Source organism: Apaloderma vittatum, unplaced genomic scaffold (assembly GCF_000703405.1).
Source record: "Apaloderma vittatum isolate BGI_N311 unplaced genomic scaffold, ASM70340v1 scaffold8588, whole genome shotgun sequence".
In the NCBI taxonomy this organism is placed as follows: domain Eukaryota; kingdom Metazoa; phylum Chordata; class Aves; order Trogoniformes; family Trogonidae; genus Apaloderma; species Apaloderma vittatum.
In genome coordinates, this window is record NW_009729002.1 from 1 (window position 1) to 24,682 (window position 24,682).

Below are 24,682 nucleotides of genomic sequence, written 5' to 3' on the forward strand. Positions count from 1 at the left end.
GCAGAGGCGGCAGGCAGGCAGGGAAGGGAGCCAGGCTGGCAGAGGGCAGGGTGCAAAGCAGGCTCCCGGAGCTGGAAGACAGCCTTTCCTGGGAGAGAGCAGAGCACAGCGAGAGCAGCAGACACTGCTCTCACGTTCCTTTTTTCTGCTCTCAGCCCTGTGCCTGCCGACACCAGTGCCAACAGGGTCACCATCACCCGCTTGGCTCACGCCTGATTGCGCAGATAACTTCGGGTGGTGCACCTGGCACAAAACAATTTTGCCGAATACAGCCTGACAGATACCGCCCGGTCTCTTTGTCGTCGTCAGATGGACCTTCGGGTGTATGAGGCTCCTCATGTTTCAGAGAGAAACATCTTCCCTAATTCTCTCTGGAAAAGGTGCATGCTAATGCCTCAGTCTTTACTCTTCCAGTTCAAAAGTTAAGTGACTGTTTCTACCAGTTTGTTTCTCCCTCTCCACAGCCTTAACTCTGAAAACCACGCTGAGGAGAACAGCAAGAAAGGCCTGATGATGCACTGCTCCTAAGTGCCCCGAAGTTTTCACCCAGCGCCAAGGGCAGTAGGATGGAAGATGGACATGTTCAGTGCCTCCAGTCTCACAGACCTGAAGCTAAGCTTCCACTCCGTCTGAACGTAGTTTTAGGTGTAGGGGCAAGATTTACAGGATCCCACAGAAGTTATACAAGAAGTGTAACTAATGAGGAGCATTAAAAAAAGGTGAAGGAAGTCCTGTTTTCCTGTTTCAAAAGAAAAACAGAACTGGGTAGTGTGAACCTCCGCTGTTTGATCACGTAGCCAAGTGATGAGATCAACCTTGACGCATTTTCAGTTTTTAGCTTTGAAAGCATACATGAAGCCACTTACCTGTAAGTTCAGCTAACGGTACTGTGTCATTATTTATATCAACAACTCCTCCAGCAGACAGGATCTAGAAAAACTGCTGCCTTCTCACCTACCCCTTTACAAGGTGAAACAGTTTAGAGTCAATACCATAAAAGCTGGCAAGGTGCTTTTAACACGTGTAGCCTTTCCACTGGTTTCCAAACCTTGCTTTAAGGGCCTAGATTTAAATACACACAAAAACTTAAACAAGTTTTTAGTAAATTATAGACGTATAGTAGAGGTCTGAATTAATTAGAGGTTAATTTTCAAATAAAAATTCTCAGTCACCCAGCTATATTGGGAAACACTAAAATGGATACGGTTAGAAAGTTCTTCAGTAATTCCAAGTATCATTTAATATGAGAAAACAACCTGTCATTTCTCATTATACTCTTAAGGTTACCCATCTAATTTACTGTTGAATGTATATTAGTGAAGTTAAGGCCAAATGCATCTTGCTTACAAGCAGCTTTGCAACCGAGCCTTAACAAAAGTTATTTTCCCAGCATATTTTCTCCTATCCCAGTGTGCTATCTGAGGGGAGAAAGAGGAGGTAAACAGTGCTTCACTGTATTCAGAGGCAAAACAAACTGCATATATATAGGAAAAAATTTTCAGATACTGATGTTGTCGCTTAAACATGGCACGTATTGTGGACTGGTCTGCAATGTCTGCTAAGTCATGACAAATTTTAGAGAGCAAACCAGTTTATTTTTCTCATGCAACTACTGCTGTTCATAGAATAGAATCACAGAATCATTCCGGTTGGAAAAAAAACCTGGGATCATCAAGCCCAAATTATAACCCTGCTCTACAAAGCTCATCCCAAACCATTACCCCAACAGCACATCTAAATGACTTTTAAACACCATCCAGGGATGGTGACTCACCCACCTCCCTGGGCAGCCTATGCCAATGTTTGACTACTCTGTGAAAAAAAATTTCCTCATGTCCAGTCTAAACCTACTCTGTTGCAGTTTGAAGTCATTCCCTCTAGTTCTGCTACCAATTACCTGTGAGAAGTGACCAGCACCAACCTCTCTACAATGCCCTTTCAGGTAGCTCTAGAGAGTGATCAGGTCTCCCCTCAGCCTCCTCTTCTTCAAACTAAACAGCTCCAGCTCCTTCAATTGCTCTTTGTTAAGATTTATTCTCCAGGCTCTTCACCAGCTTTGTTGCCCTCCTCTCTACTCGCTCCCAGCACCTCGATATCTCTCTTGTATTGAGGTGCCCAAAACTGGACACAGTACTCAATTAGAAATACTATTTCTAATACAGGCCAGGATGCCACTGGCCTTCTTGGCCCCTTGGGCACACTGCTGCCCATCAATTAAAACCCCCAGGTCCCTTTCTGCCACACTTCCCCAAGCCTGTAGCGTTGCATGGGGTTGCTGTGGCTCAAGTGCAGGACCTGGCACTCGGCCTTGTTGAAGCTCACACTGTTTGTAACGCAGTACCAGCAAATATTCACCCTGAGAACCAAACGCTAGTCTCCTTATGCCAAACACCTGAATGGCGTTGAGTTCTACTCAGATTAAACATATTACACAATAAAGTTAAGTAGCAGGTGTGTGCAACAAGCATACACATCAGGAACTATTTTCAGCATTACTCCACTAAACTATGAACACTACTTCCAATCCCCCACCAATAAAAATAAGCTTTGTTAGACAAGACATTTGTATTGAATTCACTTCCTTTTATTGCAGTGACATCCCCCTGGTACAAAGTATTACTGCAATAATTACGTTAAAACATTAGAAAAGCATTTGTGTGTGACAGTTACAGTACAGTATCAAATCTTACATTTTCAAACCAAGTGGGCCATAACCCACTAACGCTCAAATCTTTAAATTATGTTCAGTTATTTTTAAATATGTAATGTCAGAAAAAGCATATAAAAAGAATGTATGTAAAAGGAAACCTAAATACAAGTGAACAAATAAATAATTGATTTTCTCCAGCTATTACTGTCTTTCTAAACCCATACAAAGAACCCTAATCTATAAAAAGTACGAATTGCCATGTGTAAGTGATTTCATTTTTCAAGTAATTAATAATGATTGGATCATAATTAAATTTGGCGTCAAAATCAAAGCAGAAGTTGAAGTGACTGCCACTAACTGACATCTGTTGCAAACAATTACCATTAACTGTTGAAATTTTAGTGTAACAAATTATCTTGAAACTTGACCTCATGCCTAGCGTTAGTGGACTTCTGAGAGTGTATGTGAAAAGCATCCTACGTTATTTCACAGACTTTACCTTAACTATCCCCATATGCATATTTAGATATATTTTATATAATTTTATACACATATATGCATGTATACACACACTTCATTTGGTTTCTGTGTTACAGATCACAAGCAATGGTTTCCTGAATGGGCAAAAAATCCTTTTAAATAAGTGTACCTGTGCACATTTTTATTTTTCTTTTAAAGATAGCAGCACTAAGTCCATGCCTTACTGTCCATCTGTTCAAAAGAATGTAACCTATAAAACAAGAAGAAACATGGCAATGATTCCATATTCACAATGTGACATCATGTGACACCACTGTAAAACCTGTAATAGGAGTTGGTTAAGTTTGATTCCCATCCCCTCACCTGGAAGAAAACAGCACTTTTACTGCAAACTGTCTGGTCTTAAAATGTTTATCATGACAAGCTAGGTTCATGCTGGCATCAGTTATCTCACACTTAGCAGCAAAACATGCATGCTTGGTTTTCTTGCTATTTTTTTTTTAAATTAAATGATTCAATAGTCTCAAATCCAATTGACAGAAACATCAAGAAAGGCTTTTTTTCAGTTTACCGAGAACTTGGCAACAGTGTATTCAGCACTGCATAGAACATTTTTCTCTTTAATCACAATAACTTGAAGTTTTACATTGCCACACAACGATTATGCTTTGTCCTTCAAAAGAAGTTTAGATTTCATCTTGTATTTAGCATAAAAATACACATCTGTACATCCTTAAGCAAAAGTCATTCAATCACTGGTAAACTGATCCAGTAGCATGTCCAATACTAATATTAAAAGCTTGTGAAATGTTTTTAGGCAATCCTTTCTATCCAAAATATATTAGGAATTTAAAAAACAGTTCACATTACTAACCTTTATACAAAGGCTCAAGTGAAATCTCTTGTGTAGGTGTCATAGTAGACTAAATCATGGAAGTTTTCAAAATATATAACGAAAGGGCACAGAAGATTGGCAGTCTCTTTATTGAACATAGAAAATGTATAAAGTAGGATGTATGGAATAGATCTAAATCGCTAGACAATCAAACCTGAGTATTATATAATAAGACTAAATATATTTTCTGACAACTGAATGAATTGACCTAAAAACATCTCCCCTAGTTACTAGTGGTCCTTTTAACCATTTGTCGAAAAATGCGAGAACTGTAGCTTTTACATTTCATATTGGATAGCAAGATCCCACATAGTGTTTACTGTTTTCTGTTAGATAGCATCACATTGCTTTTATTATCCCCATTCAAGCCTTAAGTTGAGTTTTGTTTCAAAATAAGTTGAAAGTGACACCAAAACATAACAGGCCAAGAACTAGGACAGGTCTTTGTCTCTCCTTCTAATTTGTAGATAAAAAGCCTCGGCCAGTAAGGTGAATTTGGTTTCATCCTAGAGCCTCAGAGCAAAGACTGCCACAGTAGCTGATCTTAGCTGTGTATCTCAAGCTACTGCCAAAGTAGACACATTGTCAAATTTGAGTGAAGGATCCTCTCTGCTAGTAGATTAGTTTTAAATGTTAGAAAATTTAGTAGCACGTCTTGACAATAACATCAGGAATTTGTTTTAGTTCCACTGACCTGCCCCAATTCTCACCTTTAAATCTAACAGATATAGTAATAAAAAACCAAAAACTTTCTGAGAATAGAAAACATACAGTACTAAGAACTAATAGCTCAATGGAAGACTGAAAAGCAGCATTCATTTTTATTGTAATATGGAAGAGACTAGAAACTAAAGAAAGTCTGATCTAAACTCTTAGTTGAAGGCAGATTTTGACATTCTATATAAATTTACAAAATAGGATGTATAGATGAGATTTGGTTCATTTCAGAAGGCACCTCAAGGCTAAAAGGCTTTTATAAATCTATAATCCTTTCATTGATCAAAAATAAAACATTTTATTGCTGCTATTCAAATAGCAAACAAAAGGCTTGTCTTGTTCTTCAATCTAACGAGGAATCCTCTCCCATTAAGCAAGATTAAATTACAGAAAATATAGAATAAAACCGAAGATGTCACAACTTTAGAAATACAGTGACTTTCCTTGTGTGCTTTCAAGTCAGTGAAATAGTGAAAGAGTCACTTTTTGCCTTTGTGATGTTAATAAACTATAGACCATGTCAGTCACTCTCCCCTGGGCACTGAAGTACCATTTCACCACAGCTGTCCCACGTGCAGTACTCTTAGGAATAGAAGGTGAGAACACTCTGATGATTCCCACGAACGAGGAGAATCGGTGGCAGATCCTTAGAAAGAGCTTCTAACCAGGCCATGTATAGTGCACTAGAAACTGCACCTTTTCGTGCAACTGGCAAACTCCTAAAATTCACAAGGAAGGAAAAAAAACAAAAAACAAAAGGTTGAACAATTAGAAAAAAATGGTGGAGGACAAGTCGTATCATATAAATATGAAAGTATGACTCTACAAAGATGTAAATAATAAGTCAAATTTCCTAACTTTTTTAGTTTTGAGGTTTTGCCTCAGAGTTAATGAGTTGAGAGTTTATCATCTTCCCTTTACACCTATTTCCCCCTCACTTTCAGCCTTTTACTACCATTTTTTAGTCAAGTTTCTCCTCACTTGCAGCTTTTCCTGAAAGACTCTTTAAGATTTTGAAATACAGCTTTTTCTTAAGATGCCAGATCTAATATTCCTTCTCACAACCCTTCCAAAACATGACATACTCTTTTATTTTGAAGAAATGACTGTAGGTCTATTTGCCCTATTCAAACTTCATTTGTAGTATTACTTCATAGAGCTCTTTGAAGCGGGGTCCTAAACAAAAATGCAGTGAAGAAAGCTGTGATCTGCATTCTTCTCGTTTACACTAAAAGCAATTCAATGGAATTAGGTGATCTAACTTTATCTAGACAAATTTCCTAGAAAAAAATCTGAAAGGAAGGATCTGAATGAGAGAGGAACAGTTGACATGTGGTAGTGGAAGGACTGTGAGAATCCTGGGCTGCACTAAAAATGTGGAGGCTATCACCTAACGCAGCATAGTAGAAGCACAGAACTACACAGGCCGTATTTTGTTCAACATTACTCTAGCCCCATATTTCTAATAAATACTTTCAGCATTGAAACCACTTTGAGTATTTCTATACTTCAGTGCCACGGCACAGGCATTTTCCTAACCTGTATTTAGGTATATTTTATATTTCAAATTACAGTTCTACATCAGTTAGGATAACAGTACAAATCATTTACTTACATAACAATTATGTTAGCTGTACTTGAATGTTCTTTCAGCAACTCATTTAGCCTAATCTGGCGGTAAGTCTGTAATTAAAATGAACTGGTTAGGAAGACCTTTTACATAAAACTACAAAAAGTTCACTTATTCAAGGAAAATTAAAAACAGATACAATCCATTATTTATAGAAAGCGTGTACACTTCCACCTCAGTTCAGCAATGTGTTTGCTTTTCCAAAATACCAAAATACAAGGCTGGGAAAGAAGAGAGCAGTAAGCTCGAAATGTGCAAATAAGCCAAGTATTGTGGAAGCTAAATTTAAGATAGTTCCTCTAATAGTAACAGCATCCTCCATAGCTCCTGGAAGGAAGAGCACCTTATGCTTTATTCAGTGTTCTTTTAACTATATCCCACAAGTTCATAGTGAGCAGGTCTTACAGAAGTGAAGATCCATCTTCATTGGGTAAGCCTATCTCCATAATGGGCCTCCATTTTTTTAATACACTATCCTGATCTTAACATCTGAGGTAGCTTCCTCAGTGATTTTCAGTTCCCTTTTATGTCAACTAACTTTCTGGTAAGACTCTGAATTAGTCCCACCTTATAGTTTTGTTGTTCTCAGGTGAGCTTAAGTCTAGTTAGCCTCTGGGCTACTGTTTGCAGAAACAATTAACCTATCAGCAGACAGTAACCATAAATCACTTCAGTTATCTCCCTAAAATGAGGTTTGGCAGCGCTTATAAACATGAGGAACACCAAGGCATCAAGGACTTCACTAACTATAAAGTAACTATATAAATTCCCACCCAGCCCCTTCATAACATGCAATTAAAAGATCTCAGCAGTGTTGCCAGTCAATCTGTACCTACCTGTCAAACAGATACCTGCCTTTTTTTTCTTATATGCACTTAAAAGTGCAAAATGACCTACCATCTCTGTTTTTAATCAACTGCAAATTCTCACAAAAGTTGTAAAAAACCGGAATGGAAATACGAGATAAGGGCAGAATATGCTAAGGATCATCTCGAAGAACTTCAGATCACTAGAACTTTAACGAGTCTTTCTTCAGATACTTGTCTATATCCTCTGTTACAGGATGCTCCGAATCTCCTCCACTGAAGCAACTGAGAAGGAATCATAGAACCATGAAATATGTTGGGTTGGAAGGGACCTTTAAAGGCCATCTAGTCCAACACCCCTGCAGTGAGCAGGGACATCTTTAACTGGATCAGGTTGCTCAGAGCCCCATCAAGCCTGACCTTGAATGTCTTTAATGATGGAGCTTCCACCACCTCTCTGGGCAACCTGTGCCAGTATTTCACCACCCTCATAGGAAAGAACTTCTTCCTAATGTAATACCTCTGAGTCACTATAACACAAATGCTTACAAAAAATGTCAAACCATTAATGGCCTCCTCACACCACAATTATATGTGTTGTAGTGGTCATTTTTTTAAATAAAGAAAAATTATGTTAGTTTGGTCAAAAAAAAAGTCAAACAGCTGAATAAAGACCATACTATTCTAAATTAACTGCAGAAATACTGCAGGAAAGCAGTTTAGGCTGTCCCTCAAAATGCAGAAACTTTTTGTTTCTTTGGTGAATCATCTAAATGGTTTTACATGCTGCTTTCCATCATAAAAACAGCTACAGAAGAGATAGGATAACAAGAATGAACTCATTGATATCCATATGCACAGTAGCAGAAAAAGTTTACCAGTATTTAACAAAACACGCTAAAGAATACAGAACCTTTGTTTTGTAAAGCTCAAGTTCATTATCTGTTATTCTCCATGGTTCATCCTCCTTCATTTTGTCTGCAACTTCTTGTTCTTTATCGTCTTCGTGAAGTCGGAAAGGCTCTATCATTTCTTCAAAAGCTGCAATACTACAATGATGAACAGCCATATTATGAGCTTGTATGTCAGCAATGATGTTCATGACAGCAGTTTTATTACCATGGAAAAATAAAGTGGAATGAAGTTTTTTCACTGCCAATTGCAGTTAGAACATGAAATCACCTATTTGCACATGCAGGCACTGTAATACAACAAACAATTTCAGATATTAATAGGAGCTTTCAGTGTTCATCATGCAACTATAAATAAAATTTTAGCCATTTGAAAAAAAAAAAAGCAGCACAAGGTAACTATTCCTAGAGCTTTAGTAATATACTTTGAAAGTTGAAGAGTACTAACAAATTGGGTTTTTTTTGATACTTACTTTTCTTTCTTTGGCTTAGTATTAATATCCCCAAGAACCATAATGTCCGAGAAATCTATGCGAAATTTGCTGAGCAAAGTAGCCATCCTGTATCAGAAAAACATGCATGGATCAGATTTTAAATTACTTTACAGGGTAAACAGATAGGTGTTTTCTAATAAAACCACTAATGTAAGGATTAAAAAAAACAACAACAAAGCAACTTACATGTGATAGGAAAAAAAAAAAATCAAATTGACCTGGCATACAGCTATAAATCAACAACCTGTTTTGGGAAAAAAATATTTTAAACCCATAAAACTAAGAGAAGAACTCTCCTTTAAATACAACCTCAGAAAATATTTGAAAAAGGTTAGTGTCAGGAAATGCTGCAGAAAAATTAGTTTAAGTCGAGCTATCTCATCCAAAACAATGTGGGGGAAACTGAACTTTTTTGGAGAAAGTGAACAGAATATGATTATACTTCAGCCAAAGAACAACTGAAAGAAAAAGGCTACTTGGAAGACAAAGTAAACTACTGCGTAACATGCTCTAGCAGCATTCACAATGAAATCATTAAAGGTAAACTTACGCTCTTCTGTCATGATCAATCCTGTTTATTTTACCACCGATGAACACTCTAATCTTACAGTCTTTCCACTTCTTCTTGGTTGTAAGAAGATATGGGATCAGCAGTGTCAAACCTGCATTTTGATCAGAATTTGACAATGATTCAGAAAACCCAGCATTGTGTTAAGAATTTAATAGTACAAATTTGTCATCTATATAGGAACTGACTGAAAGATATCTATTAAGAACTAATTCAAAAACACTTTAATTTTTTTCAACATTTGTTTTCAAAGCATAAAGCGCATTACCTCCATCATCAAAGAGCCACCAGACATCAATATTGCTTTTGCCTTGTTTCTTCTGAAACTGAGTACTAGCATCAAGAAGTCTTTGGTCAGCCAGGTTTAAAGGAGAAGATGGGGTCTTTGAATCTGGAAAAAAATATCATTTAACTTCATTTTTGAAGTGTTTTGCTTAATCACCCTGAAATTCATCAAATGCCACTTGCTAATATTTTATGGTATCTCTTTAAGTTTAAACAAAAATAGTTTCTTCCCCAGCTCCAGATTTTGATTGAGTGGATATAAACTGAGCTACGCTTCAGGAGTGTGCAAACTTGTAACTTCAGCCACTAAAGATTTAAATTACTAACTCATTTAACAGACATTATTCAAATATAATATTTTGTGGTATCTCTTTAAGTTTAAACGAAAATAGTTTCTTCCCCAGCTCCAGATTTTTGATTGAGTGGATATAAACTGAGCTACGCTTCAGGAGTGTGCAAACTTGTAACTTCAGCCACTAAAGATTTAAATTACTAACTCATTTAACAGACATTATTCAAATAAAGTATCTGTAAGATATCTATACGGTCACTTTCCTGGATGATTTAATCATTGCATAAATACTTCAGAGCACTGGGTCATGCACTGTTGCTACCTTCTTGCACATGACAAAACTTCCCTAAAAACATATAAATACTAATTTACAAATAAATACCATGTCCATGGCACTTTTCTTAAATTCATTTTTCTTCAAGCATGTGGTGAAAGTAACAGCTAGCTGTGTGCACTAGAATTCTATTTTTTGCAACAAGTATTGTTTTGCATGTGCAAGGCTCTGAAGCACAGTATAGACTATTTTGGGTAACAAAGTTATTAGACTTGCTGAGAACAAGACAACAATGGCATTCTCAACTACATTAATACTGATAGATATGTTTTCTTTATAGAAAAAACATGCCCCTCTCCTTTAAGTAAAACCTCAGTTTCAACTAGAGCCAAGAGTTTGTTACTCATCTCCATCCTTATTTTATTAGGAATTTTTAAAGATAGAGTACATCTGTGACTGATTTACATTAATATACTACTTTACTGCATACCGGGACTTCTACCAAACCACCATCTTATGCTTCAAGAGGTAATCTCACTTTCCATTATTAAAACACAACAGCTTCTAGCTGTTGAAATTATGAAGAAAATGTCAAAAAAGTTAGATGAATTCTTAGTTGAGGCAAAAACATTTGCTTAACTCCAAGAAGTCCAAAATAAGCCAGGAAGTGACAACTGCTCAACTCTCCTCTCAAAATGCTTTCTTTGAATGACTACTTAGCATTATTTCAGGTGTTAATTTCACTGAGTGCCTATATTACACCTTAATTTGCAAGCTGTTGAACAATTCCAAATAACAGAGCAACAACTATGGCTTTAGAAGATCTACTGAAAAGAATGATGGAGCACTTGTACTATACCATTAGGTAATATTACCCTTACTCCTAAATCAACTAAGGACCCAGGCAGATACCTGAGACGCATTTCAAGTGTTACACAAGAACAAAATTTAAAAAAAAATAAATAAATCCAGTATTCATATCTTAGACACTTATCCTATCCTTTCTCAGTAGCAACTTGTTCAGGAAATTTCACAAAATTGCATTTTTCCTCAGCCTAATCCTTGAAGATGTTATGAAGACACAAATTAACATTGCATGGTTGATATTTTCCTCTCTGAAATGTATGTGCAGAATGGAGTACAAAAGGAAAACTGAAATTAATGATGTGAAAGAATGATTTAACACAAAAAGGTGGAAAATGCCTGCCTTTTTTCAACAGTGGCTGTGTTGGAGTCTTTCCATCTTCGTCTTCCTCTGGAAGATTTTTAAAGATACAAAATAAAAAGGTTAATTTCCTTTGTGATGTTAATGAAAACATTACTAGTGCACATATTAAAAAAAAAGGAAAATAAAGATGTAGGATGAAATGGATCTTCATACAAAGAAAAGCACACAAATGCAGTCTACCAGATCCTGAGTTTTATTTGGACTATTTGTACTTAAAAGAAAACAATGAATCACATTGCTCATTTAACTATTAAGTCACTCCACGCTTTTACTTTAATGAGGAAAGTTGCTAACTGTCATGTCAGAGTATCCTGAATGATTTGTGTCTGTTAACATACATATAATATTCTACAGCAACCTTCAAATCGATGTGTGGCACAATTCTGAGGTTTTAATGTCTGTTAAAGTCATTACGAAAGAAAATCCGTGGCAGTTCATTGTCCACCATCTGCTTTATTTAGGGGACTAGTTGTCAAAGATTCTTTTTACATACTGGTTAAGCTCTAAACCAAAGTACTTAAGTGATTAGGTATCAACAGCTAGAAAAGCATGACACATTTATGTTCCACAGACACAAAATCCCTTAAACAATTCCTTGGTGAGAGGAGAGAGGAACTGAAGAGGAAATGAGAGAGAAAAAGAATAAAAACTCAAGTTTCATTGCTAACCAGCAAGTTACCTTTCTGTAGAGCAGTTCTTTCACTAGATGATGGTGCAAAAGCTATACAAGTGTCTGTCTCAGCCTTCTTCGTGTAATCCACTTTTACTATGACATCCTTGGTACACGGAGATTTTTCTTGGGATGACAGTAACTCTTCTTTAAGAAAGCAAAGAAACACATGATAAGCCACTTAATTGTTCCAAATGGCATCAATAGAGATCTGTGACTATACTGAGACAGTACACAGTTGGTTAAACTCTCCTGCAACTGTTAAGCTATTGCAAAGAGAGGAATAAGAAAAAAAGCAGAAAAAAAAAGTCTTTTATGAACTGCTCCAGGGTAGAAAGAGGCTTCTCCTCTGAGCAGAGCTGTAATTGCCTGCTACTTCCTTCCCAGATTTGGGGTGTTGATCGTATTACTACAGGCTAAACATGAAACAGCTAGCTAACACTGAGAATAACCAACCAGGAGGAAAAAAAAAAAATATTGGTGAAACTTTTTCCATTTCTACTCTAACTCCAGGAGAAGGATGAGCCTTAGACAAGGCCTAGAACACCTAAGTCCCACAGCCAAGTTTTTTTTCCAGGTTTGGCTTCAGTGAAGCTACTTGGTTTGTCAAAGTTAAACCAAACTCACAATCCCCAGCGGATACTCTGAAACTCCTCTGACACCTTCGTGTTGTATTACTTAGTTCTCTCAGCAGTGTTTTTTTCACACTGCAGGCTCGCTCCTTGCTGTTTCTCACACTTCTCTGGTCTCTTGCTGTCTGCCTCTCCCCAAATCCTAAACATTCCTATGTTTCCAGTGAAGGAAAAACTCTCTCCTCTTTCAGAAGGATGCCCCCCTACAGAGCTTGTGACACAAGCATTCCTCCTTACCATAGCAACATTGCACAGAGCAAGCTACAAAGTAGACGTTATCATTTTGGTAGACAGTTGCCACCAAAGCTCACAGGAATCTATTATTCTGCTTCAAATTCAACTAAAATAATGCCATTCGATTTAAGACCACTACCTACAAAGCATAACCAAGTCTTCTACACTGAAAATAGAAAACTTTTCTGAACTAAAGATAGACTACTGCTGAGGTTTCTAAACTAGTGTATATAGGAGTTGGCAACCCACACCAGATCCCCTGCATTCTTGGATGATGCAGCATTTCTGATTTTCATGATTCCTAGACGTGGGTCCTAAATCCTTGATACCAGTTTGGCAGCTTCCTTTGTTTCAGTAAATGGTAAATCCTCCAAAAGTAACTATATATAGCTCAGAAATACAGACAGTTGAAACGTAGAGAAAACTGGAGTTCTGTTGCTGAATATGAGTTATTCTTCTTTTATATTTAAGATTTAACAATTTCACTGATTTTTATTCTGTAAGAGAAGCGGTGGGTTTAGATTAGCTTTTATTTTTTAATAACTTATCTTAATCTAGTATTTTCTGAGAGCAGTACTAAAAGGGATTTAGAACAGCTATTTACCAGACAAAAGAAAATAAAACTTACCTTGGCCCTGAAGGTGAGAAATGTCTAGACCCTCCTTTAGGCGGATGACAACTACACCATACTGAACATCAAAGGCATCACTAAACAAAAGGAACAAAAATAAAGTATTTTACAACTTTTTCTTTCCCAAAGAACCGAATTTACACACCCTCTTGGAACACACTCCAGTGACTAAACACTTTCACTTAAAATTCCAAATCATAAATCTGTGTTACATTTTCAGTTTCAATTCCAAACTATAAACTGCATCAGTGAACAGAACATCATATCCTGAAAAGTAACACACAGCAAGGATATCTAGTACCTCTCCTCCCTTTCTCATCCTATGTATACAGCAATTAAATAAAAGCAATATGAACAGGTCAAATTCTGCACAGATGATAAGATACACTAAGAAATCTGTATTTTTATCTCCCCCCATCAATAAAGGGATTTATTTTGAGACGGTCTCCTTGATCTGAGAACTAAAAATTTCTGCTATCTTTCAACATTTGGGTATTAAAACATCAATGAAGTTGTAATTTAGAAACAAATTAGCTGTATGCTAGCTATAATGTACCTATTCCTATAATATCTGATAGGAAAGGAACTCACTCTTTAAAAAAATAGAGGGAAAACATTTTTGTAGAAACAAGAAAAAGGCCTAAATAAATGACTGAGTAAAATGAAGGACAAAAACACCCCAAGATATAAGACAGAAAAACATGAATTTAACGATATCATACAGTTTGCATTACTCATTAATTATCGGTCTTTGAGATATAAATACCTCCTTACAATAGCCATGTATCAGAGAACTCCCTTCCATGTTATTTCCACAGACAGAAATTTCTTGGGATTTCACTCATTAAACACTTCTTTTTCAAAATAGTAAGACTCAATAGAAATGTTCAAAGTATCAATATATTCCAGTATTAGTAGTGGGAGATTCTCTTTTGAGGGCCATTGAGGTGCTCATTTGCCAACCTGACCTGCTGTCTACAGAGGTTTTCTGCTCCGGGGAAGGCTAGGATTTAAGATGTTACTGAGAGACTGCTAAATCTGGTACATGCCACAGACCAGTGACTCTCAAAGAGTAGCCTTCCAGTCCTTAAAAGGGGGCTACAGGAAAGAAGGGGATGTGATCTTTATCAGGGAGTGTAGTGGTAGGATGAGGGGTAATGGTTTCAAACTGAAAGAGAGTAGATTTAGATTAGATATTAAGAAGAAATTCTTTTCTGTGAGGGTGTTGAGGCACTGGAACAGGTTGCCCAGAGACGTTGTGGATGCTCCCTCCCTGGAAGTGTTTAAGGCCAGGCTGGATGGGGCTTTCAGCAATGCCGTCTAGTGGGAGGTGTCCCTGCCCATGGCAGGAGAACTAGATGATCTTTAAAGGTTTCTACAAACCAAACCATTTTATGATTGTATGGTAAATGTAAAACACAAATGAATTGGTTAAGCAGCACATAAGAAAAAAAAAATGTCCTCTGTGTAAGTGCAATAAGCAAGTTTTGGTTTCCTTAAGTGTTTGTAGCACAAGTTATTCTATTAAATCTTTCAGCCAGAACTGGTCTGCCTTTCAGCACTGTCAAATTACACTACGATTTCCTTTCCCATCTCCTTTTTGGCTACTGTATTACTCTGAGCGTCAGTGCTGTTTATGTTGTAAGATACAAGGTTTAACAAAGTCAGACCTTTAGCCTAAGAGTTGATCCCTTCTCTACTACACTTAATATGTACAGGGGCAGTGCAGGAAAAACCCTTTAAAGCATAGCTTCTGTTGAAAGAAGAATTCAGGAGACTGGCACATAAGACACTACTTTCAACAGAAGCTATGCTTTAAAGAATTCAGGAGACTGGCACATAAGACACTAGAGTTCTGTCTCTAAATCGATTAACTCTTGAACCTCATACCACTGTCACAATGCCTCCCAGATTCAGATCTTTACCCATTTTAACGATGAAGAAATGCATGTTAATTTCCAAACACGAAGAGAACAAGGTATTGAATATTGAAGACTGCTAGATCAGCAACACGGAAATTCTGAGTCTATCTCAAAAAGACTTCATGCAACTAAGATCTACTTACAAAACTTATTACAAAACATACTGCAATGGAATATAGGAGCTACGCCTCCACATTTTCAACTTACTGGAATAAATTGATATAGGTTTCAACATCTCTCATGTCACCTTGTCTCCAGTTTTTCTTAAACCCAACAACAAGGGTGTTAGGTCTCATTCTACCCAGACCAGCAGCCTAAGAAGAACAAAAATATATTTTTTTAAAAACCATGTTAATCAAACAACTAAAGGTCCTATTATTTTCTTACGCAGGAAACTAAGTATTTTTCATCAAAGTTTCAAGATAACTTTGCAAAATAAAACCACTTTGAAGTATAAAAACTCTTCCAATTTTGACCTTCATCCTCACCACTTTCACTTTAAAAAATAAAATAAAATTAAGAGAGGTGTACCTGCATTAAATACTGTCCTCCATCCCTCAAGTCTTCTGCATGCACTGGTGCATAGAATGCCTTCATCTTGTTTTTAATTAGCCATCGCTGGTATTTAGCCAAATCAGTTGATAGTTCCTTCATGGCTTGCCTCCGAGGACCCTTTCAAAATAAGGAAGTAAAAGAAATAGAGAAAACAAGAATTATGAGTATGACTAGTAATGGTAATAAACACCTCCCCTCCCATTTTTTTTATTTTACTGGTAGAATTGAATTAATAGTCAAAGAACTCAAAACATACTTCCACATTATCAAAAAAATCAAGAGTAGAGATTCTTGAGAGAGATTTTCTCTTGTGAAGAGGAGGTTTGCTCAAGCTTTGGCAACCTTGTTCCTGCAAAACACACTTCCCCAGCAGGTGGCACAAGCTTGTCCTCCAAAGCATAAGGTAATTTTAAAAGTAAAAGGCTTTGCAATGAAACACACACAGATATAGGATGGGTTAACATTAGCCTTTATAGGAATATTTGTTTCAAGTTGTACAAGTGTGGCTCCACGTGTATATACAATGCTAAACGAAAGCCTTTGTCACAGTAGTGTGATTTCTGCAGTTTAATGTTACAGTCAAAGTTATCTCCTCTTTAAATACTTTCTTTTTATTACTTCTGTCAGGATGAAAACCACTGTGTTCCTCCTAGACATCAAAATGCAGAATACAGGATGAGGTATAACTGAGAACACAGCAGGCTGCTTTTTTTTTTTTTACAAAAGGATACAGTTCGCAAAAAGATGTAAGACTGGCCATTTGGTCAAAGTTAGTCAAGAACAAAGTGGTGTCATACTTCTTGTAGGAAAGCAATTCTGAAAAGAGATAGGATACGCTCCCAAAAAATCTCTAATCAGAATTGCTTTCCTATAAGAAGGGTGACACTACTTTACTCTTTTCAGCACAGCTACTTTTGAAAAACAGTAATTCCACCTATGATATCCTGCCTCCTTAGTATTACTCAGTTTCTGTCCTTTGAACTCAATGAAATTTTAAGTTTGTATAAACAGGAATTAAAAGCATTAAAATTTCTGAATGCATAACTATCCAATATTTGCCTAGGAAAATATACGTTCTGTGGACTGCATTAAATTGATTTACTTTTATCTGTTGATTGCATGAGAAATCATATTGGGCTAGTATGGTAAACTTAAATATATTTAACAGTAATCACATTACTCTTCCTTAAATGTTCTTAGAGATGTAACAGAAAAAGTTTAGCTTTAAAATATGATGCAAAACTACTCAATCCCAATGTGCTAGAACACATTTACCGATGCTAATCAGACACGGAACAGCCTCTCTGCAGCTAACTGAAGTTTTCATAGAAACATAGATTCATTAAGGTTGGAAAAGACCTCAAAGATCAAGTCCAACCATCAACACAATACTACCATGACTACTAAACTATATCCTCAAGTGCCTTGTCTACACCAGGGATGGTGACTCCATCACCTCCCTGGACAGCCTGTTCCAGTGCCTCACCACTCTTTCAGTAAAGAAATTTTTCCTAATATCCAATCTAAACCTCCCCTGGTGCAACTTGAGCTCATTTCCTCTTGTCCAATCACTAGTAGCTTGGGAGAAGAGACCAACCCTCACCTCATCACAACATCCTCTCAGGCAATTGTAGGGAGCAATAAGGTCTCCTCTCAGCCTCCTTTTCTCCAGACTAAACCATCCCAGTTCCCTCAGTGGCTCCTCGTAAGACAAGTTCTGTAGACCCCTTACCAGCTTCGTTGCCCTTCTCTGAATCTGCTCCAGCACCTTGATGTCCTTTCTTATACTCCAGTGCTCAAAACTGCACGCAGTACTCAAGCTGTGGCCTCACCAGTGCCAAGTGCAGGGGCATGATCACCTCCCTCCTCCTGCTGGCCACACTATTCCTGATACAGGCCAGGATGCTGTTGGCCTTCCTGGCCACCTGGGCACACTGCTGGCTCATGTTCAGCTGGCTCTGCACCATAACCCCCGTGTCTTTTTCTGCGAGGCAACTTTCCAGCGACTCTGCCCCAAGCCTGCAGTGCTGCCTGAGGTGGGTACAAAATGTGATATGACAGCCACCATAGTTCACAATTAAGTCATGATAAGCATGATTTTGAAGAACACTTACTTGAAGCTTGCTTCCTTCCCCCTACCCTAAAACCTATACAGGTCTCCTGTAGAAGTTTTTCAAAAGTAGTAAGAACTGCTGAAATTATGTCCTTGCAGAACAGCCCTCACAAACGTCCAGCCCTCAGAAAATTCACACCTCATGTCCTGACAAAAAACAGGGAAAGATACTGAAATACTAGGGGGCTCAGCAGAAAGGGAACAGGAAAGGAAATGTCTGTTCACATTACTGGTTCACCTGCCAGTGAAATGAATCTGGTAATAGAAGGAATAAAAAAGAACTACTTAAAAGGTTAAGAGCAATTTGTAATAACTATTGGCTAAACTGGCACTAAATCTACTGCTCAAGGTTTATTTTAACCTAGGCTTTGAAAGAAATCTACATAGGAATCAGTGTCCATGAAATAGTAACATTTCAAGGAAATCCAGCTGCATACTGTATATCATTTTGACCAACTGCTCTGCCTAAAGCAGGAGAGAGTACATGGGGCTGTATGACACAAAGACTGAAGATACTTAAGCTGTAATCCAATGTTCATTTTATTCCTACAAAGCTTCCTCACAGTAACATCAAACAATCAAAAGTACTAATTTTACAAAGTTTCCCCTGTAATATACTTAACTGGAATAATGATGACCCATGCATAAGTGGATCCTACCAGTAAATCCCTATTTGTGCACTTCTAAATGTATAATGATGCTTTAATTAAAAAAAAAAAAAACAAACAACTAAAAGCCCTCTACACAAACAAAAAGCAAACCAAATACAAAACAATACAAAAAACAAATCAAACCACAACAAAAACAAAATGCAAGGTAACTTTTAAAGTAAAGATAGAATACACTTACTTACCATGTGTACGTGCCCACAGATCATCAAGCCCACATTCTTGGTGAAAGCATGGACAAGGTGAAGCAAAGCTGGACGTGCATTTGGAGCACCTGTCATAATTAAGCACTGAGGTCTAAAATTGTGAATAGATAAGGAGAAAAAAGAATACTGACTTTAATTTCACCTGGATTTGCTGGGGTTTTTTTACTAAGAGAAATAAGTTTCTTCCAAATACCGGCCACAAGAACATAATCATACTGAAGAGGTAATAACTAATCTAGGCTAATTTAAATAAAGATAAATTTTTCCACAAGTGTCAGCTGATCTATGATTATCTGGTTCCAAATGTAGTAATTCTACTAAATCTGAAAATGTACACATTTAAAAATCAGAATCAGATTTTAGACAAAACTAGGTCAGAACAATGAATTTCTTCTCCTAATGGTAAGTCACATCCCTCTGCATTTTCTAGCTTACATTCCTCTGTGCCCAGCAGAAAAACTGGAGTCATATTCTTTAAATTAGTATCATTCAGAAGCTGGACCCAAACAATCGCAACTAAGTTAATCTAGACAACTATGTAATCCATTTTGAAAGATGAAGTGTTCAGACTCCAGAACTCAGGAGATAATTTTTTGTATCTTAAGAATCATCTCAAGTAATTCCTCTTGCTTATTTGCCATATTAGAATCACAGAATTATTTAGGTTGGAAAAGACTTTCAAGTCCAACCGTTAACTTAGCACTACCAAATCCACCACTAGACCATGTCCCTAAAGTATCACATCTACCTATCTTTTTAGTACCTCCAAGGATTCGGACTCAACCACTTCCCTCAGCAGCCTGTGCCAGTGCTTAACAACCCTCACAGTGAAGAAATTTTTCTTAATATCCAATCTAAACTTCATCTGGTGAAACTCAAGGCCATTCCCTCTTGTCCTATTACTTGTTACTTGGGAAAACAGATCAATGGTGTTGGTCTCGCCTCACATAGTTGCAGAGAACTATAAGGTCTCCCCTCAGTCTCCTTTTCTCCACACTAAACAACCTCAGTTTCTTCAACCATTGCTCCTGTGTTCTACACCTTTCAACAGCTTCCCTCCCCTTCTCTGGACATGCTTCACAGCACCTCAACATCTTTTTTGTAGTGAGAGGCCCAAAACCGAATACAGGATTTAAGATGCTGAGGCTTCACCATTGCTGAGTACAGGGTTAAAATCTCTGCCCTGCCCCTGCTCGGCCACAGTATTTCTAATACAGGCCAGGATGCTGTTGGCCTTCTTTGCCACCTGGGCACACTGAGGACTCCTACGCAGCCAGGCGTTGACCAGCACTCCCAGCTCCTTTTCTGCCAGACAGCTCTCCAGCCACTCCTCCCCAAGCCTGTAGCACTGCCTGGGGTTGTTGTGACCCAAGGGCAGGACCCAGCACTTGGCCTTGTTGAACCTCAAACAACTGGCCTAGGCCCATCAATTCGATCTGTACAGATTCCTCTGTAGTGCCTTCCTACCCTCAACCAAGATCAACACGCCCACACAACTTTGTGTCATCTGCAAACTTACATTCTAAACCAGAGGAGTTCAATATTTATTTATAATGTATCTCTAGAACTCAAAAATACTTTCTTGTTCTAGGTTAGAAACCAGTAGCAGGCTAAAAACAGTTCTCCTAAAGTCACTGTGCTTAGAACTGGCTTACACTGAGATCTATCTCCTTAGGATAACAATTACAGAACATTAAAACTCAGAAAGCCATATACTAGCTTTCCAAACAAAATCGCTGAAGTACTCCCAATGCAACCCTAAATACACACTGAGCAGCAGAGCAGTTGTTTACTTCATCAGCACAAACTGAAGATTACACTTGCTAAGAATTTTCCTAGAAAGCTTTCTTCTAAATCGAAATTTGCAACCAAAAATAGACTCACAGAAGAAAGAAGTAAGGGTGCAACACCAATTACAGTTATGTATTGTAAATAACAATGCTAGCCTTTAGATTTGCATTAGGGAAAGTCTCCTCTTGATACATAAGCAACAAGTTTCTGAATGCAAACTTATCTCCTGTTTAAAATGCAGCTTGATGTAATAAGGAATAAAATGTTTGTATAAAAACCAGGGAATTTGATGTCACATTAAGGGTCAGAACCTCATAAAGAAGAGTTGTTTCATAATTAAACTTCAAGTTTTGTAGTTAATACCTACAACAGCAAACTCCTCTCAGTTTGCAAGTAGAAAGCCCAGTAATACTGATATGAATACACTGGTAATTTAGTTTTATTGTCGTGTTCTTTGAGGTTGTACCTAGGCTAGTACCTATCATGACAGGTTGACATATCCAATTTCAACTGTCTATATGTTCGCAATATTGACATTTTAAGTATTCTGAGAAAACTTAGTCACTTTCAACAGAGGCTAAGGGTCAGAACTGGAGAATTTCCCAGCTGACAGGAAATATCATAGACCTTTTCTTTGCAAAACTGTGTTGCTGCCGGGTTCTGCATTCTGCATTCAAGAGAATGGCAAATGTATCAAGAATCTCTCCCTCAGCTCACTCCTTAATAAATGCTGTCTCAAGTATGCCAAGTCACCCTTTGTTAACAACCAAAGATTTTAATAGCTAGATTCCCCTGCTAATTTGTTGAGCATAACAGAACAATACAGTTTTACAGCTGCAAGGGATGATAGAGATTTGCTGGACTAAGTGCCAACAATATAAATCTTGTGCTGGGCAGCATGTAGGAGGTGACTGCTCCAGTTGAGGAGGGTCAACAGAACCTCTATCCTTGGAAATACTCAAAACTTCACTGGATATGGCCCTAAGTAACCTGATATAATGTTAAAGTTCAATCTGAATTTTGCAGCTGCATCAATGGTGAGTCAGTTGAGTCGGGGGCTGGACAAGGCCACATGGCAAAATCATCTTAAATCTGTGATTCTATTTTTTTGGAGGAATTAGTTTTAAGTAAATTTTTTTTGTTGTTGTTAAAATGTTTTGAAGCATCTTTCTTCTACAGTAGTTTATTCCAGAAAAGTGGCATAAATACTACAGGACAGAAAACTGCCTCTTTGAATAGAACCTTCCTGGGTATTCATGCTGGCAGAAAAGAAAACATTTCTCTTCTTCAGGTATATGAAAAACACTCATGCAGCCTGTTTGCCATTACTGAAATGCAATCAGAGAATAGCCTAATGAGGTAGATAGTGTTGAGGATAATATCCAAAGTATATACATCTTGGGGATTTTCAGTTAGATCAGTTTTATCTCTATAATGTGAATTAAATGCTGATTAGCAGTTTGCAGCACATCCTCCAATTCAGTTTCGTGAAAGAGGAATGAAATTCACAGTTCATGATGCAAACCATGAGACATCTATACAACAAGCAGCCATCTTCCAAGACTTGCTTCTAAAGTGCACTCTGAATCAGAAATAAAATGCTAATGTAAATATGTCCAGAGCATGACCATGGTGGTGAAAATCTAAATTACTAGAACCCACAGGAGATGAACAGGCATTTCATGGAACACACGATGGTGAACACTGTGACAATACACTACTGAATACATAGAAGTAATTTCCTATGTCTTTAATATTAACTGTTACCTGAAGTTTTTCACGTGATCTTCCACTCCTGAGAGCCGAATAGAATGCTGCAGTGCATTCAAGTAAGTCAAAGCTTGTGTTGAGGAACCCCAGTTCACATCTGTTGAAATATTTGAAGTTCCCAATATTTTACTTAAAGCTGTTCATTTTAAAACTGCACTATCACAAAATGAATGTCAAATACCAACTGAAAACACAAGAGACTTAACCTGCATCTTGGTAGATTCTACACAATACTAGTCAAACAAACCCTAGAGCTAAATACGCAATTCTACTTAGATAACATTTCTGTAGTGGTTTTAGCAACTGAGTTAAGAGTTTGATATTTTACAGTTATAGGCAGAAAGAATTACGGTTTTTTTCTCCAACTTTTCAAAGATTGTGACAACTTCAGAGTTGTTTAGTTATTTTATATCACAGTGAAGGAAGAAGTATTCTCAAAACATGTCTGAACAAAGTCAAATACTGTCAGTAAAAACCTGCTACACTAAGCAGTTCCTTTTAGAATGTGATTTTTATAAGGAAATGAAAGATCCCAGTATTCTCTCTACTTGTTCCCATACACATATTCTGATACAAATGAATTTATCTTCCAAGTACTTCATAATCTTCAGAGCTTACTTTCAACTTCAGGAACACTTTTTGGTTCAGTACTGCTCCAACTTGCACTTATGATCATACAGTGCTCTTACGAGAAGGAATAAAGCATATAAATTGTTTTTCATAGCTATACGAATAGTTTACTGGAAAAAAACACCACTCAAATCTCTTTTCAGTTTGGAAAGATAAGGGAGAAAGCATCTTCTTTTACTTCGTAGTAAAACATAACATACTTTCCTAGTGCCCTTGTTGCTGCAAGCCGGGCTTTTTCCATATGCACCTTTTCCTCAAATTTTCATTCAAAACTTTACGTCTAAGTGCAAGGCATACATCTTCATAATTTGGGAGGAACAACAGTAGTAACTACACAGGCATAATTGTATTTCATTACATCTAAAAAGCCTGTTAACAGAAATTCAAACTAGTTAGCCAAACAGAACTAAGTTCTCATTTTTTTTTTTTTTTCTGTAAAGATCATCACTTTTTCTATTCTTCTACAACTCTTTTTCTCCTACCATAAGCAGAATAAAGCCCCATACATACCTGGTTTCTTGTAGGTGACATAAATGTACAGTCCAAGGACTATGACATATGTTAAAAGTGCTGCCCACCAATTAATGACAAACATCACAATGCAGCACAGAATAGCTCCAACCAGAGAAATCCACATGTTGTAGTATTTGAAAGCAGGGCGCCAACCTAGTCAAAATAAAAATTGGAAGACAGAAAAGAGAAAGGAAATTCAATCACTACTTGAAGAAAAGGAAGATACTATTCTTTTCCTTCTCTGGTGTTCTGCATCATATGTGTGACAGTTTCAGTAATGTACAAAATAAAGACTGAGACATTTATACTTTCAAATTTCCAACATCTTTCAAATCAATTGCATCCTTCTTTAATAGATACGTAAAATTTTCCTAATTTTGCCCTCTAAAAGGAAAGTGTGAAGATGCTTGTGTTAGTATGTCTACTGAGCCAGGCTAACAAGCCAACAGCTTGCATGACAACTGATTTTTTGCTTTCAAAGGTAGCGTAACATGAATCATCAGCTCACACTCTCTCACATACTATTAACTGTTTCTAGTTGTGTAGTTCTACTGTTTTCATATAGCCAGAAATTTTCACCACATGAAACAGAAAAGGACAGGCATGGCCAAGTAGAACTTGAGTATATCAAAATACTGCATTGTCATTGTTTTACATCCTTATTTGTCACAAGTTTATCCAAAATCAGGTAAATACACACACTCACCCCAACTAACACACCCAAGCTTAACAAGTGTAACAGATGTGTAACTGTTGTGTAAACAGAGGTATGCACATACTCTGGCAAAACAATATCCAGCAGTTCAGCAACTTAAGAAGGTTTTAAGGGCATTATTTCAGTACAATTGCATACTGGACTGGGTCTGTTCTACAAGGACTGTGTTTCGGCTTATTCCTATAATCCAACTCACTTCCCACACCAAAGAAGACCAAAGGGTGGTTCTTGAACACCCAATACTGAATTAGCAAGAAAGCTTTCTTCAAGAGTTTCTGAAAAAATATCGAATTATCTTGTGTTCCCTCAGCAAAGATGACAAAATTAGTAGCTACTGAACTGTCCTGGATCACGCAGTTCTCAAAATTTCAGAAGACCCAAGAACACACCATAATACATTTG

At 37.3% G+C, this 24,682-nt stretch overlaps 1 protein-coding gene across 1 annotated transcript in view; it reads right to left on the reverse strand.

The window, feature by feature from the left end:
• Nucleotides 1-4,827: 4,827 nt before the first annotated feature.
• The window catches only part of SLC12A2 (solute carrier family 12 (sodium/potassium/chloride transporter), member 2), a gene marked incomplete at its 5' end in the record, with an annotated part of 43,808 nt that continues 23,953 nt past the window's right edge, over nucleotides 4,828-24,682 (reverse strand). Inside the window, 14 exons of the mRNA XM_009874280.1 lie at nucleotides 4,828-5,461; nucleotides 6,358-6,425; nucleotides 8,092-8,227; nucleotides 8,563-8,649; nucleotides 9,134-9,245; nucleotides 9,420-9,542; nucleotides 11,210-11,257; nucleotides 11,910-12,047; nucleotides 13,395-13,474; nucleotides 15,527-15,633; nucleotides 15,851-15,991; nucleotides 18,841-18,952; nucleotides 22,420-22,519; nucleotides 23,563-23,718. Coding sequence (XP_009872582.1) covers nucleotides 5,326-5,461; nucleotides 6,358-6,425; nucleotides 8,092-8,227; nucleotides 8,563-8,649; nucleotides 9,134-9,245; nucleotides 9,420-9,542; nucleotides 11,210-11,257; nucleotides 11,910-12,047; nucleotides 13,395-13,474; nucleotides 15,527-15,633; nucleotides 15,851-15,991; nucleotides 18,841-18,952; nucleotides 22,420-22,519; nucleotides 23,563-23,718 — 1,544 coding nt within the window. The remainder of the gene's footprint in view (nucleotides 5,462-6,357; nucleotides 6,426-8,091; nucleotides 8,228-8,562; nucleotides 8,650-9,133; nucleotides 9,246-9,419; nucleotides 9,543-11,209; nucleotides 11,258-11,909; nucleotides 12,048-13,394; nucleotides 13,475-15,526; nucleotides 15,634-15,850; nucleotides 15,992-18,840; nucleotides 18,953-22,419; nucleotides 22,520-23,562; nucleotides 23,719-24,682) is intronic.